This window comes from Vulpes vulpes, chromosome 1, assembly GCF_048418805.1.
Source record: "Vulpes vulpes isolate BD-2025 chromosome 1, VulVul3, whole genome shotgun sequence".
Classification (NCBI taxonomy): Eukaryota; Metazoa; Chordata; class Mammalia; order Carnivora; family Canidae; genus Vulpes; species Vulpes vulpes.
The window spans coordinates 152,495,074-152,510,880 of NC_132780.1; the positions used below are offsets into that span (position 1 = coordinate 152,495,074).

Consider the following 15,807-nt stretch of genomic DNA (forward strand, 5'->3'; position numbering starts at 1 on the left):
GACTAAAATAACTACAGATAAACAACTTACAGTGTCTTTGGTCTTTTTTGTTTCATAACTGGGCATACCAACAAGGAAGTAAGTATAGTATGGCTTCAAAATTTAAAACAAAGTAACAATCACCCACAATATTTACCAGTGATTTATTCTAAGTAGTGGGCTGGTGAGTGATTTTATTTTCCTCTTTGTGCTTTTATGCATTTACTAAATTTTCTACAGTTACCAAGTGTAGTTTTATGATAGAAAATGATAATGAAATGTATCACTGAATGTGTAAGAATCCTACTTCCAAAATGCAGTCAATGAACTATATCAATGGACTATATTAAATAAAAGTTCTTCACTGAATTAACTACCTTTTAAACATGGTCTGACAAAAGGAGAAGATTCTGACACTGATATACTAAACTGACATTTAAAAGATTCGTTTTTCAGGGGTGCCTCAGTGGCTCAGTCGGTTAATCATTGACTCTTGGTTTCAGCTCAGGTCATGATCTCAGTGTTGTGAGATTGAGCCCCATGTAGGGCTCAGTGTGGAGTCTGCTCAGGGTTTTCTCCCTCCCTCCCCTTTTGTGCCTCTCCCTGCTTGCACTTTCTCTAAAATCAAAAAATAAAAAAATCTTAAAAAAATAAAAATAAGAAATGTTTTTTCAGAGTAGTGTGAGAGTAAGAGTGAGCAAGAGGACATGTGCATGAAAGTACGAACATGATTTGAAATATATTTGAGTGATAGAATTAGGATAAATGCCTAGGACCACCTTGTGAAGTACTACAGTCAAACTAAGGAAAAATGAAGCAGGAAAATCTGAATGTACATCATTCCTTACATATCTCTCTTAGATATTTTTTTGTTTAGGTCAAATTATATAGATCTTTATACAGATCTCTACACCCAAAAATAATTTTTGAAAAAGGCTTGATTTGAAAATATTATATACCATGACAGGTCAGTGAAGAGTTCCAACATTTATCCACACACATTGTCAATGAACTCAAGCAAAAGGCAGAATATTTAAGTTTAATTCAAGTAAGTCATTTAGGATACTTTTGGTAGCAAGAGGAATCAGGACTCTGGTAGCTAAGTGATGAGTCAACTTTACAGGGGAACTCGTTACACATCTTGTAATGGTTGGAGGGGAAAAAGATGTTAAATATTAGCTGTCTCAAATCACACCATCTTACTCAGCAAACCAATTTTAAAAGGTTGCTACTATTTTGGAACTTGATAATTTGATGAGACATGAAACAATGGAAAATTAGTCTAGTTATGGAACACAAGACATTCCCAATACTCCAATTATCTCAAGATGAAATTTGCTGCTCTGGAAAACCCAGATGTGGTGCGGCTTCCTAAGAGAGGTCAGGATCATGTCTTCCTTATGAAAGTAGCATCTTTAGAAAACAATGTGTAGGCCCTGATGTCACGGTGATGTGTAGTGGAATTACTACTGGTCTCAGCATGAAAAGATTGATCTACTCAGTCATTTTCTAGCTGTGTGAGCTTGGACAAACAACCATCCCTCTAGCTTCATTTAAATTATTCATTAAGTGAAAAAAAATTCATTAAGTGCACTATTATCCACTATTTCAGTGACTGGTTGGCAACCTCCATAAGATACACTTTTGTGTTAAAAACTTTATAAACCCAAATTGACACACAAATGTTAAGACTAAAGCATCAATATGGGTATAATTGGGTATCTAAAGAAGCAAAAGTTTTCCCAGGAGAAACAACTCCAAATTAATCCATGATCAGATGTTATATATGTTACATCTGAAGACATTGCTTAAAACCTGTTCTATTTCCCTGAATTCACTGGTCAATTCCCAAGTAGGTATACTGTGACTAACTTGTTGACCAGAACATATTTCCACAACTGCTTGTTTTTGAACAAACTTTTGTTTGCTAGTACTTAGAAACATAACCATGTTATATCTTTCTGCCCTGGTTTGTCCTCCTTTCAAAAATATAGTCTTCATGGCAACCTATTTTTAACTCTTGCCCACAGCCAGATCTAATAAGTATCTATCAACATACTATACTCCAGAGGCCTGAGACTTCTGCCTTGAAAAGCCAGAGCTAGACACACATACACACCCTAGCCTACTTGGGACTTTGAAGCACAGCCTATCCCAGCTGAAAGGCAGGAACTTCCACCCATTCCTCAAATCCAGGAGGTGACTATTATTGCTTTCTCCACGCAGATTCTGCTCCAAGCACAATAAAAATCAGTGAATACGTGGGACAGCTGAGAGTAATTAACAAAATGCTGAGACCACCAAAATTCACATTCTTGCAACCCTCAGACAATGCCCCAAATATAAGTCACTCTTGGACATACATCTGCTCCTGTGTGTTCATTCATACTTCTACTGCCCTGATCCAAACTCCACTCACAGCCTGCTTTCTTCTGGGGAGCCTAAAACCTGATTCTCAGGTAAAACCCATCCTTTGCCCTCTGCTTCCTTCCATTGCTCCAACCGTTTGCTCTTCCTGTCAAACCTGACTGGATCAATTAACTTTATGTCCCCTCTGTTCCTACATTAGGTCACACCCTGGAGATCAGGGTAACTATAAATCCATGGTCTCGCCTACTTCAAACCTTCTCTGCTCAACTCCAAAACCTTAACCTATAACCTATTCCTTAACCCCAGGCAGGACACTGTATCTTCTAATTTGCTGAGAGGAGTGTCAATGCAGGGTAACTCCCTTAACTTCTCTTGTCCCATCTGAATCATTCTTTACCTCAGAAAGGCACGTCCTTCCCCATGAGCCCAATTCCTCTGACATGATGATGTCAGAAAACATGGGAAGTAAGGAGATAAACAGGTGGTGATTGTAGCAGGATAGGTGAGAGGTAACAAGGGCCAGAAGTCAACTGTGGTGGCTTTGGGAATATTGATATGTTCCCCCCCACACCCCAACCTTGAATTTTTGAATAGCTAACATGGGCTATAATCACTATAACCACTAGCAAAGGTGTGCAACCTTGCATAACTAGTTGCAGAGGGGAAAGGAACTTTAAAGCATCCTTCTACCCTGTGGAAAAGATGGCTGGGTAGTAGCAGAAGAAAATAGTGTAGAACAGTGATCTCCAAAGTAGAATGTATGCAAGGTGACTGCATAGGATGTGGGAAAATAAGATGTCTATTTATAATTACATTTTGTCTAAAAGAAGAAGAGGAAATTAACCTTTAAGAACATTTACTACAGACTGGCACTGGTGCCTGCCTTCCAGTGACATTCAATGTCCTCTTATGATCCCTATCTGAGGTGACCTGAGGACAGAGTGGGAGTCTCAACAGCTCCCAGACTCCTCAGTTTGCTTTCAGCATGTACAGCAGACTGTGGTTTATCTAGGTCAAGCTGGGTAAATTTACAGATTTTATGTCTTTTAATAAAATAATCTACAAAATGGATCCCTACAAGGAAACCATGAATTTAAGACACTTACCGTGCAACAAACAAGAAAGTGACAGAGATGATGCTTCCAAAACAAGCCCTTCATCAGCCACATCATGAGTTACACTAGGGAGGGTCTCCTCAGATTTGACAAAAATTTGGTCAAAAAACTGTCAAGACTAATTAAAATATGTACATATACCCACACTTATGTTGCTAAAGGTCAATCTCAAACATTATGTTGAGCCTTGAAAATTTAGCTAATGATAAAATACAAGAAAAAATACCTTAGGAGAAATTGATAGGCATACATTGAAAATATTTGCTCAAAAAACTTTTATTGGTGGAAATATACTTCTGAAGAGGTCTGGAGACCACTGGCATAGAAGTTAGACTGTAAGGCTGTGGGAAATAAATACCCTAGTCTTTGCTCTGAGGTAAAAGTAGTTATACCTTAAGATTAGTAACATTATAAAAGAATGGCTTGTTTTATCTGAGGATAACTTTTGAAAGCTTCTTAATCTCCAGTTTATTTTTTTTTAAGATTTTTAATTTATTTATTCATGAGAGACACAGAGAGAGAGGCAGAGACAGAGGCAGAGCGAGAAGCAGACTCCCTATGGGGAGCCCGATGCAGGGACTTGATCCCAGGACCCCAGGATCATGCCCTGGGCTGAAGGCAGATGCTCAACCTTTGAGCCACCCAGGCGTCCCTCCAGTTTATTCTCATATCTTATGCAGTCTTTAATTTCAAATAATGGAGTATAACAGAAGTGTGTGTAAACTAATATAAAATTCCTTTGAACATATTTTGCTTTGCATATATTCTTAGCACATTAGAGGCAGAATGAAAGATTCCGTATTTTTGTTTTCCTTCACCCAGATATGTAACATATCCATAGACTCTGAAATTATATAAAATCAACCAAAGTTGTACAATTCAGTAGGTTAAGTCAGATTTTAAATAGTCATATGAACTATTGCACAAACAAGTCACCCAGGACTCCATTCTCTTCCCAGTGGATTTTGGTAACCATCAAGTCAACCCCTATGACAACTGAAGGGAACTTAGTAAAATACCAAAAGACAAAGTATCTGTCCTTGCCTCCTTTGTGGGACCCCAAAGGCAAGTTCACAGCTAAGTGGCAGTGTTATTAGCTAGACACACACACACACACACACACACACACACACACACACGCATGCATATACTGTTGGGTGGTTATCAGATCACTTACCTGACAATAAAGCACATGAACTTCAAAGCACCTTGTCAGAAAAGGAGTAAATCACCACACCTCATTGGTTCTGCTTCTTGTAAACATTTAAAGCAAATTTTGAAATGATTGAAAAAAAAAAGGGGGGGAACAAGATCCTTTCCCAGTTTCTCATCCTTTCTTCTTTACAGGTGACTCCCTGGGGGCCATCAAGGCCCCATCCAAAGCCCTTCCACCAGCATTTCTCGCAGAAAGAACCAGATCTGAGATTTGGCCAGGCCCATGCCCTGACATCAAAGAGATGTTTCATTATTTGAAAAGAAGGTAGCAAACATTACATGACTGATAGTTTTGATTTTTAAGACAAAAAACTCTACTCCATGATTCCCTAATGCTTCAGAATTATTATATTAATTAAACAAGGAGGCCATTTGACTGAAGTGACTCTAAAGCCTTGGTGGCCTACCTTAGCAAACCAAAACCTAAGCCTGTAAATTCCTCAATGTTAAAAATCAAAATACCGAGTTCTCCCAGCGCCGGCCGCTTCCTGGTCCCCGTCGCAACCATGGCTGAAGAACAACCTCAGGTTGAACTGTTCGTGACGGCCGGCAGTGATGGGGCCAAGATTGGGAACTGCCCCTTCTCCCAGAGACTGTTCCTGGTACTGGGGCTCAAAGGAGTCACCTTCAACGTAACCACTGTTGACACCAAGAGGTGGACCGAGACAGTACAGAAGCTGTGCCCAGGAGGGCAGCTCCTATTCCTTCCGTACGGCCCTGAAGTGCACACAGACACCAACAACATTGAGGAGTTTCTGGAGGCAGTGCTGTGCCCTCCCAGGTATCCCAAGCTGGCAGCTCTGAACCCTGAATCCAACACAGCTGGGCTGGACATATTTGCCAAATTTTCTCCTTACATGAAGAATTCAAACCCGGCACTCAATGATAGTCTGGAGAAGGAGCTCCTGAAAGCCTTGAAAGTTTTAGACAATTACTTGACAGCCCCCCTCCCAGAAGAAGTGGATGAGACCAGTGCTGAGAATGAGGGCATCTCGCAGAGGAAGTTTCTGGATGGCAATGAGCTCACTCTGGCTGACTGCAACCTCTTGCCAAAACTCCACATAGTACAGGTGGTGTGTAAGAAATACAGGGGATTCTCCATCCCAGAGGTGTTCCGCGGAGTGCATCAGTACTTGCATAATGCCTATGCTCGGGAAGAGTTTGCCTCCACCTGTCCAGATGATGAGGAGATCGAGCTGGCTTATGAGCAAGTGGCCAAGGCCCTCAAGTAAGACCCTCCTGAGGCTCCGTCTCTCCTCTCCATTTTCTCCACAAAGGCACCAGCTGGTTTTCACGTGGCTACCCAAAGGACACACTTCAAAATGGCCTGTGGGCAGAGAATCCTGAAGCGCTTGTACAGGGCTGGCTGGGGGGCTGGAGGGGCTGATGGGGAATCTAGGTAAGATTTTTATTGTGGGGTGGTGCGGATAGGACAGTGTATTTCAATAATAACATACAGATTGGAAATAAAAAAAAATCAAAATACCAAGGACAACCAATCACAAATAGCCAAGTAGGCCTTAAGCAATAGCCAAACAGTAATTTTCTTACATTGCTTCTGCTTACTCTCTGAGTGTCTTCCCCTGAGCTCCTCCTGTCAGTGGAGCACATACCCAACCACTCCCGGTTTTGGTGCTGCCTGATTCCTATAGATTTTTGTTCCAATAAACTCCTAACATTTTTAATAAAAATTCGTTTATATTTTAACAGAACCAAACTTTAAGGTTTTTAGAGTTGAGATTCATTTCAAGGCCCTATTTTTTAAAGAAAAAGAAAGAAGAAAACAAAAGAAAAGGAAAAGGAAGGAGTGTGGGTTGGGGAAGAGGGTTGTCTGCTGCATGCCCTCAAGCTTATGTGGGAGGACTCTTTAGAAATCAGCCTGGGGCTCAAGGATTAGTTGGAGAGCAAACAAGTATCCGGCATCAAAGTCTGAAAAGCTCCCTGCGAGGGCAACTACTGATAACTAGGAGTAGTTCCTTAAGAATTCTCTGAAATATCTTAAATCACTGATCTTTTTCTTCAAAAGCTTATTAAACTACTAAAAAAAAAAAAAAAAAGAAAAGAAAAAAAAACCCAAGGTCTCTACTCTAACAGGGGTGGCATTCAAAGAGGCTGAGATAAAATCATTCCCTTAAATTTCTTTGAAGTGGAAATGTGATCATCTCAAAGCACCAAAGGAATAACCATTTCAACTACTTTCTCAGATGGTATGTTAATAATCAAATGCATGAATTATAACATATGATCTATTAGGTAGAATTACCCTTTCCATCAAGGGCTCTCTCACCTGAGACCCATGCTTTGAAAAAAAAAAAAAAAAAAGGAATTACTATCACTTAAAAGTGGTACCTAATTTCTGTCCATGTATGGGCAGCCCTGGTGGCTCAGCGGTTTAGCGCCGCCTTCAGCCCAAGGTGTGATTATGGAGACCTGGGATCGAATCCCACGTCAGGCTCCCTGCATGGAGCCTGCTTCTCCCTCTGCCTATGTCTCCTCTTTCTCCTTTATGTTTCTCATGAATAAATAAAATCTTTAAAATAATAATGATTTCTGTCCATGTAGTCTCCAGGCTCTTCACTATTGGCCTTCATGAAAATAGGCCAAGCAGGGAAAACATAATACTATTCCCTTGAGCCTGAACACCACCACTGCCTTTTGTTGAAACAAATTTAGTTACGGGAAAAGTCATGACCCGTCATGTCCAAAATAACAATCTGCTGTTCTTCTAATTATCTATGTATTTTAGAGGTTTATTTTAGAGAGAGAGAGTGCACATAGGTGGGGGGAAGGTAGAGGTAGAGGGAGAGAAAGAAGCTGACTCCCAACTAAGTGTGGAGCCTGACACAGGGGTTCGATCCCAGGACCCTAAAATCTGACCTGAGCCAAAATCGAGTGTTGCCCACGTAACTGAGCCACCTAGGCATCCTACATCTTTTTTTTTTTTTTAAATAAAGATTTATTTATTTATTCATGATAGATAGAAGGGAGAGAGAGAGAGAAAGAGAGAGAGAGAGAGAGGCAGAGACACAGGCAGAGGGAGAAGGAGGCTCCATGTGGGAGCCTGACGTGGGACCCGATTCCAGGACTCCAGGATTGCACTCTGGGCCAAAGGCAGGCGCTAAACTGCAGAGCCACCCAGGGATCCCCAGCGTCCCACTTCTAATTATATTTGATGCCATTTTTCTATTTAGGGAAATTTGATCATTTGATTTTTAAATGCATATAGGTCAGAAGAAGATCACTGTTATTACCTTAATAATAGAAGTAGCCACCATATCAAATATCTCCTGGTTTTAGTTCATGTTTTTTTTTTTTTTTTTTTAGTGATTTGCTCATGTGTTTATTAATTTATTAACTGTTTCCCCCTTGTATGATGGCAAGGAACCTACACCCTCTGGGTAATACACTGGCTGGTACACAGTTGTTACTAAAAATATTTGTAGAATATTAGGTATTTGTTGATGTCATTTTTATTACATATTTATGATCTATCCCTGCATTTTGATGTTTCCCAAAGTTACTGTCATGCTATTAGTAAAAATACATCAGACATACAACCTTTATTAAAAACAAATGATAGAAAAAGTTCTTTAAATAATCAGGTATTCCATATGTTCAAGTGAATATGTTTTATTAAATGCATACTAATATCTTTCTATAGTATGTGAGTATACATAATAAATTAAAATGTATATATTTATTAAATATAGATATAATACCAGAACATGATTATTTCAGATGAGAAATCAAAATAAACCCATTTTTTAAGTATCTTTTGGTCACTCCAAATTGATATTGCTCATAAAAAAATACACGGATTTTCCCTGGGGAAAAAATTAATTCCATAGCAATGTAGTTAAGGGACGTGTTTTATTTCATAGCTTTCTGCAAGCAAAATTGCTTTGATACAAAATGAGTTCAATGATACAGGTGCTACTGTCCACTCAAGCAAAAGAAAACCTCACATTTATATGAATGCACTTTATAATTATATTCTTACAGTATAATAGGTCTAATGTCCAGGATGCCTCTGGCCTCATGTGAAGCCATGGCACAGAAATGCTGCAAGGTTCTTGAATATCATGGCACTGGCAAGTGCTTAGAGTACCTTCCTGTGAGTTCTTGATCAGACACTGCGTAAAGAACTGTGTGGACGTGCAGTCTGCTGTCTTTTAGTTTACATTTAAATCACTTCAAAATATATCCCATATGTGTGTCTTTTGGCTTTTCAGAGTTTCTACAAAAGCAAGATGTCATGAGGTATCCATCACATTAGCTGCGGCTGTAGTGTGTGGCTGTCAGTGAGGAGGTGGACTTACCTGTAGGTACAGTCATGGATTTGAGTGTGTGCCCCCCACGTTACAGTGCAGAAATGTTAGTGCATGTTAAACTCTCTTCCCCTCACGTATCATGTGACTTTCACCCCAGAATATCTGACAAAAAAATTATACAGATAAAATAAAAAGACAAATACACAAATAAGGCCATCTGCAGAATTTTAAACTCACTTCTTGCAATTATTTCACAATAATTTCTACATCATATTTTACATCTTTCAAACTTAAATAATAAATGCTCAAGGAAGGGCCGTGCTGGAACCAATTGCACTATCTCTTTGAGGACTTGTCCAATTTGCTGGCCGGTGATTTCCTCTGGGGTGTGGGGATTTTGGAAGGCTTGGCTGTGGATGGCCGAGAACCTGCTCGGGGTGTAGGCCTGTGTGTCGGGGGGACAGTCTCCACGTCTGAGCACACAGACTGGATTTCTGAAATGTCAAAGTCTGATGCATCGCTGCCTCGGCGGCTGCTGGCCCTACTGCCAGCTTTGCTTCCGGCTCGGCTTCCTGGTCGGCTGGGAGTCTTCTTGGGATCTGAGGAGAGAAGACAGAGTCGAAGCGCCCTTTATTATTACCGGGTCCATTTGTGACACATTCTTGAAACCTAACGCCACCTTTAATCTCAACAATCTTTCCTGTCACCTAGTAGCACTCAGCGGACACCTGTGGATGCGTGGCCTTTCTCCATCCTGCTAGGGTAGGCAGCCTCACTCTAAGTAGATGTCATAAACAAAAAGCTAGGTTTACAAACTAAAGGTACGTTTGGACTTAGTCGCTGAAAACAGGATTCCACTGACTATAGACAGATATGAGGAATATACCTATATAAGATTATGCTTTCCAAAGTCTAACATGTGTACCCAGGGATGTGTGCGGCACCCATATGGAGACAACTCTTAGGTGATAAGTAATTCAAAGCACATAGGAATTTAAAAGTAAGACTTGAAACTTGAAAGATACTTTTCAGGCTTGCTGAGCCCAGAACCCCAGGGACTGGGTTCACTCTTCTGTGAAGAAATAGGAGAAGCACAGGTGTAAGGCCCAGGATGGTTGGGTTTTTCCAACCACCCGAGGTAGAGCCTAAGGCAAGTTCTAAGCAGGCAGGAGAGCCAAAACCTTCCAGCATGAAAGGACAGGACACTGCTGTGGTTTTTCTCATGTTCATCTTTCTTCGGTACTTTCCAGAAAGGACATTCCTGTCCCTTGTCCTCATGACTCGTTTATCCCCTACCTTAGCTGGAAGACTGGGCTAGGTGTCATTTCAAAAGAATATAGCATCATCGATTTGTTATTTCAGCCCCAATGAAGAACAGCAGGGACTTTAGCCTCCAGATCACACTGCAAAAGCCGTTAAAGAAAGACCCCATTCCACACTCACCAGCAAACTGTGTTCGGACTCTGGCGGCTGCGGTAGTTATCAAGCCACTGTCATCCCCAGAGTGGAAGCCTTTCCCTGATAAATAGCCTGGGAGTCGAAGCTTGCTTCCTTGGATTGGTGTACCCTGTATTTAATCAGTGAAAGGACACATCAAGAAATTGCTCCTGTTGGATGATCTGCCACTGACACCACATTACAGATGGGTGGAAACCCTCCACTGGCCCTCTTCAGGAGGGGGAGCAGGCGGGGGGGGGGGGTGGCTTTTTGATTAAGTGGTATGGGATCTTACTGATCGCTTTCCTCATTTCTTTTTCTTTCCCTGAATTCAAAAGGAATTCATGCTGAAGAGAACACACAAAAATAGAGATCCCCAAATGATAGCAAGAGGAGAAAAAAAAAGGCAAATTAAACCATGAGCATATTAGTATCTTCAAGGCTGTCTTCGAGTATTACAGAGATAGGACAGTACTGCCAGATAAATGGGGACTGCACGGTATAGAGAGCAGGGGACTCTGAAAAGTTGTGCTTGGATAGTCTGTTGCCTCCAAAGCTTTTAGGGAACCAGGCAGAAACGAGCAGAGAGAATTAGAACAATAAGCAAATAATGCCTAAGCAGTCATCATTAAACAAACGTAACTCCAAAAAACACATAGTGACATTTTATAACTTGGTACCATGCCACTGTACCTACTTCTGATACCTTCTGCGGTCTTTCTCTATGAGACATAGACATGTGTCTCTATGAGACATAGAGATGATGATTAGGGAAAACCCTTTAAAAATTCACATAGAAGCTCATTGAGAATGCCTAAAGTAATCACAACTATGAGATTTTATTATAAGTCTAAAATGACTACATTTTTTCCAGATCACTACAACATTCTGAAAATTCTCCCAAAGTTAAAAAAATAAGACTCCCAAGAAGTACAAGGGATATGAATTTTGCTTCAATGAACTCATAGGGAACTGTTTGGAGGAAATGAATCGGTGCACATTATGTGTGTGTGTGTGTGTGTGTGTGTGTTTTAAATTAGTTTTTTTTCTCTCGTAAGTTGTAAATGTCTAATAAAGCATACGTAAGACCTTTTTGATACATCAGAGTTGCAATTTAATATCAATGTAATGTCTGAAATTAATTTACATATGTATTCTATACATACAATTTAAGGACGGAATTTATATGTGATTTGTATAACTATAAAATTTTCACACAGGTAAGGATAATCTTTATTTTTTTTAAGATTTATGTATTCATAAGAGACACAGAGGGAGAAAGAGAGAGGCAGAGACACAGGCAGAGGGAGAAGCAGGCTCTTTGCAGGGAGCCCGACGTGGGACTTGATCCCGGGTCCCCAGGATCATGCCCTGGGCCGAAGGCGGCGCTAAACCACTGAGCCACAAGGGCTGCCCAATCTTTACACTCACCTACCTAATCACAACTTTTTTCCATATGTGAAAGATGAGGACCTGAGGAGGACAGTGAATTGCCCAAGATCTGGCTGCTCTGATTTAGTTAAATTCCTAACTTTGGAAGTATCTTAACAATTCAAGAAAACAGTGAGGACCCTCAAATTATCAAATATATCATTTAAGGTGTTAGAATTCATTGCCATGTAAGAACCAAATCATTCTTCTCATAAAGCCCTTATTGTTTTTATTTTATTGTCACAAACCCTACCTAAGTTCTCTTACAGAGCCCTCCATAGAAGTATCCTATTGTTTTCTCTGTTTGGCTCTTTTGTCTGATGAGGCTATTTGAAATAAACATAAATTTTATAGTAGTTAAAATAACATAATTTAGCTCTAATCTGGGAGGGACTATGCTTTTCAAAAATCTGAACTAACATAGCAGCATAGTCCCCAAAATTTAAAAAACACATGTTGCTTGAGGCTCCTTAAACTATTCTTGGTTTTCATTAGGGGAAGAGAAGGAAAAATAAAACAAGACAAAATCAGAGAGGGAGGCAAATCATAAAAGATGCTTAAACATAGGAAACAAACTGAGGGTCACTGGAAGGGAGGTGGGCAGGGAGATGGGGTAACAGTGACCGGTGTTAAGGAGAGCACGTGATGTGATGAGTGCTGGGTGTCGTACGCAACTAATGAATCACTGAATTCTACCTCTGAAACTAATAATACAGTATGTGTTAATTAAACTGAATTTCAATTAAAAAGTAAAAAAAAAAAAACTTCTCAGTTTTCTACAACAGATCCATCCTTAGTTGACAGATGTCTCTAGATAACCTATGATACTAGCTCCTCCCACCTGCGGGAGGGGGTGGACATGAGGGGTCAGGGAAGGAGGAAGGAGAACAACCTATGATACTAGCTCCTCCCACCTGCGGGAGGGGGTGGGCATGAGGGGTCAGGGAAGGAGGAAGGAGGAACAACTGAGGGGGTTGTTTCTGCCTTGATTCTATCACTGCCAGCAACGATATCTGCATCATTTCCATCTGAGTCATGAAAGTAATGAAACATTCTGTTTACTTCTTATTATTCATGTGAGGATTAAATAATAGATTAGAAAGTGTTTTTGAAAAGCATAAAGGGCTTTTTAAAGGTACTATAGCACTTTCATAAAAGGGTCCTGGCCTTCAACCTGAAATCCTTCATTTCAAGACAAGTTGTTTAGGGACATTTCCCCCTCCTCCTTATTGTGATTCTAATCATATGATTATTTGATACCTATGTGTGTCATTTTAGAGAACTTTCTTTCAAATATATTTGATTGACTTTCAGTTACTGTAGATGATCTGTATCTACTGTAGATGAGCTAACTTGGCAAATTTTATATGACCTAACTATCTTATCCCCATAAACTATGCCATGTTAAAAAGCTGGAGCATACTTAAATAGTAATCATTAAAATCTAATGGACACATACCTATTGAAAAAGCCAGGTAACTTTTTGCATACCTCCGCCTCCAAACCACAGCACTGATAACCAAAAGGCTTATGTCTTACCCACCCAGTGTTCTTGGGCAGAAATAAAAGTAACAAACATTCGGAAGGTCTGTGCTCATGAAGGGCACTTTATAAGCATTCTTTAGTGTAAGTGATTCTCTTGCAAATGACAGTGTCTTTCACTCTCCCTTAAATGGGGGATTGTTACATTTCTTGCTCACATTATGTCTAAAAGCATGAGCATAACCAGGAGCTTTAAAAGAAACTTTACTTAGGTCTGAATATAATCTCCTTATGTATAATTTTACTTTTCTCACAAGAGGAAAAAGTAAAATTAAGTATGAGTAAGAGAACAGAAAGAAAAATGAGATACACAGGCCCTGCAAGTGTGACTATGTTGGACTATGTTCAGCTGACACCATTCAAAGAGCTACAAACTGTCTTTTCTACACGAAGCCCTCACTCATGTCTTTCCAGAAATGCTGAGTTGATACTTATCTTACAGAAGTCTATAAAAAGACACAGTATTAATCAAAAGTATGTGTATTAAGAGAGGGGTGAAGCAATGTTAGTGCTTGAGAGTGTCAATTAAAGAAGACTGTTAGACTAGAATCTGAGGCCTTACGATACCTCTGCAGATGGCACGGAAAAGTCTGAGCACTCTGCTGGTTTACAAGGAGTTGACATTTTGCTGTTTGTCAACCATGGTTTACCATAATTGCGTGTTAAAGGATGGAGAATCTGTATGAAACAATGGCAAATCAAATGTAAAGGACAGTAGATAAAAAACAAACCACAGAAAGATATTCACAGCAAAGAGTAACATTTCACAGTAAGAATGATAATAATAAAAATAAATGGAAAGATTTGATGGCAAATCATATACACCAAAAAACAAATAAATAAAACTTTATTTAAAGAGGAAAAAAAAGACATACTCTGAAAGGTAACTAAAGTGCCTATATAGATACTCTCCATATGGGCCACAAGTCTCCACATGGGCCTCCATATATAATATGCACACACATGTATGCAAATCCTTCATTTGTCTTACTGAGAGAAGAGATACAAATGGAGACGACTGGCCCCATAATTTCTAGGGTCCTAAAACATTCAAAAGTATATTAAAGACAGTGACTGCACGGGAGAAGGACAACACTTCCTATGTGAGTCCTACCTTGGGTGTGCTGGTGGTGGGGACCTGTGGAGAGGCTGCCTGGCCAGCCTGACTGGATACAGAAGTTGATCGGTTGGGTGAAGCTCCTCGTGATGACGGCCGTGATCTTCGGCCCCGGGGTCGGAAGGCAGCCATCCCTTGACTGGCACCATCTGCTAGAATGAACTTCTCCCGGAGTTCCATATTTGTCCTTCCTTTAGCTGGATTATGTGATGCGCGCACACACAAAAGAGGAGGGGAAGAAAGAGGTGCTCTGTCATTCATAGGAAAAACCACCACCTGGCACCACAGATCATGTTGAGGATTTCAAGAACATCTTTTTGCCATGCCAACTCCAACGCAGCATAACAAAAAGTTAAATGCATTCTTTTGCAATGCATTCCTTTTGGATACAAGTGAGTTTGGGAAAGAAAAAAAAAGTGTTTATTCTAACACTAGACACCAGCAAGAATAACCACTATTAAAGAAGGAGTCAGCATGAAAATGGCAAGCTCATGCTAAAATACTGTTAATCCACCAGCTACTGATGCCCACATGGTCCATCACCCCCTCCCCACACTGAGAAGACAAGCCAGTAAGGCAGGGACTGTGGTTTTTGCATGTACTACTGAGGTAAGGAGAAGGCCAGTATTTAAACACTGGAGTTAAATAATAGGATTACACAGAACGAGAGATGGCTTGTTAATCATGATGACAACATATAAAACCCTCAGGTTTTTCACTTAAATGAGGCAACCAGTAATTTTATTTTATGCCTTGAAAAACTCGGTTTAACCAACATGCAACAACGAACACCAGACTCAAGGATATGAGCTAATCGGTGATGCGACGCTCATACGAACACATATGCACATGGAGGACGCTCCACGAGAACCCGATGAGCAACGTGTTAGCATGTGCTTGATCACTTATAGAACACCTATGTTTACGACACACCGCAAGTGTGCCAACGTTTCAGAATTTAAATTTGGAAGCACCAGCTCAGTTGGATATGAGTTAAGCCATACGCGATGGATGAAGCGTGTTATCTTAAAACAAATGATTAAAGCAAGAATGTCAAAGTAGGAAAGAGAAAAGGCAAGAGAGGAGAGGCAAAGAGAGGGGTTGCCAACCTATAGTAGGCTGAGTAGTAGTAATTGAAGAGTTTGATTCCGAACGTAACATTTTACTCCCATGATGATGAACTAGAAAAAATGACACAGGATACCAATCACATTAAAGAATACTGTTAGCAAGAGAAGAAACAAAGTACAGTAGTTGAATATGCAAGGGGTGCTCAGATCCGGCTTTTAGCACACATTTTAGAAGAAAAGTTGCATCAGGAAAAGAAGCA

The 15,807-nt window shown here is 40.2% G+C and overlaps 1 protein-coding gene and 1 pseudogene across 29 annotated transcripts in view; one reads left to right on the forward strand and one right to left on the reverse strand.

The window, feature by feature from the left end:
• The first annotated feature begins 5,165 nt into the window (after nt 1-5,165).
• Nucleotides 5,166-6,070, forward strand: LOC112914248 (chloride intracellular channel protein 1 pseudogene; annotated as a pseudogene).
• Nucleotides 6,071-8,293: 2,223 nt separating this feature from the next.
• Nucleotides 8,294-15,807, reverse strand: part of DST (dystonin) — a 479,832-nt gene continuing 472,318 nt past the window's right edge. For 11 of the 29 annotated variants that reach the window (XM_072734513.1, XM_072734460.1, XM_072734481.1 and 8 more), the window contains 5 exons: nt 15,587-15,658; nt 14,475-14,674; nt 13,928-14,038; nt 10,394-10,517; nt 8,294-9,549 (listed from right to left, as the gene is read on the reverse strand). In XM_072734513.1, the coding sequence (XP_072590614.1) occupies nt 9,287-9,549; nt 10,394-10,517; nt 13,928-14,038; nt 14,475-14,674; nt 15,587-15,658 (770 nt within the window). In that variant the 3' untranslated portion in view covers nt 8,294-9,286. The remainder of the gene's footprint in view (nt 9,550-10,393; nt 10,518-13,927; nt 14,039-14,474; nt 14,675-15,586; nt 15,659-15,807) is intronic. The other 18 variants (XM_025991085.2, XM_072734492.1, XM_072734610.1 and 15 more) reach the window with 3 other exon arrangements.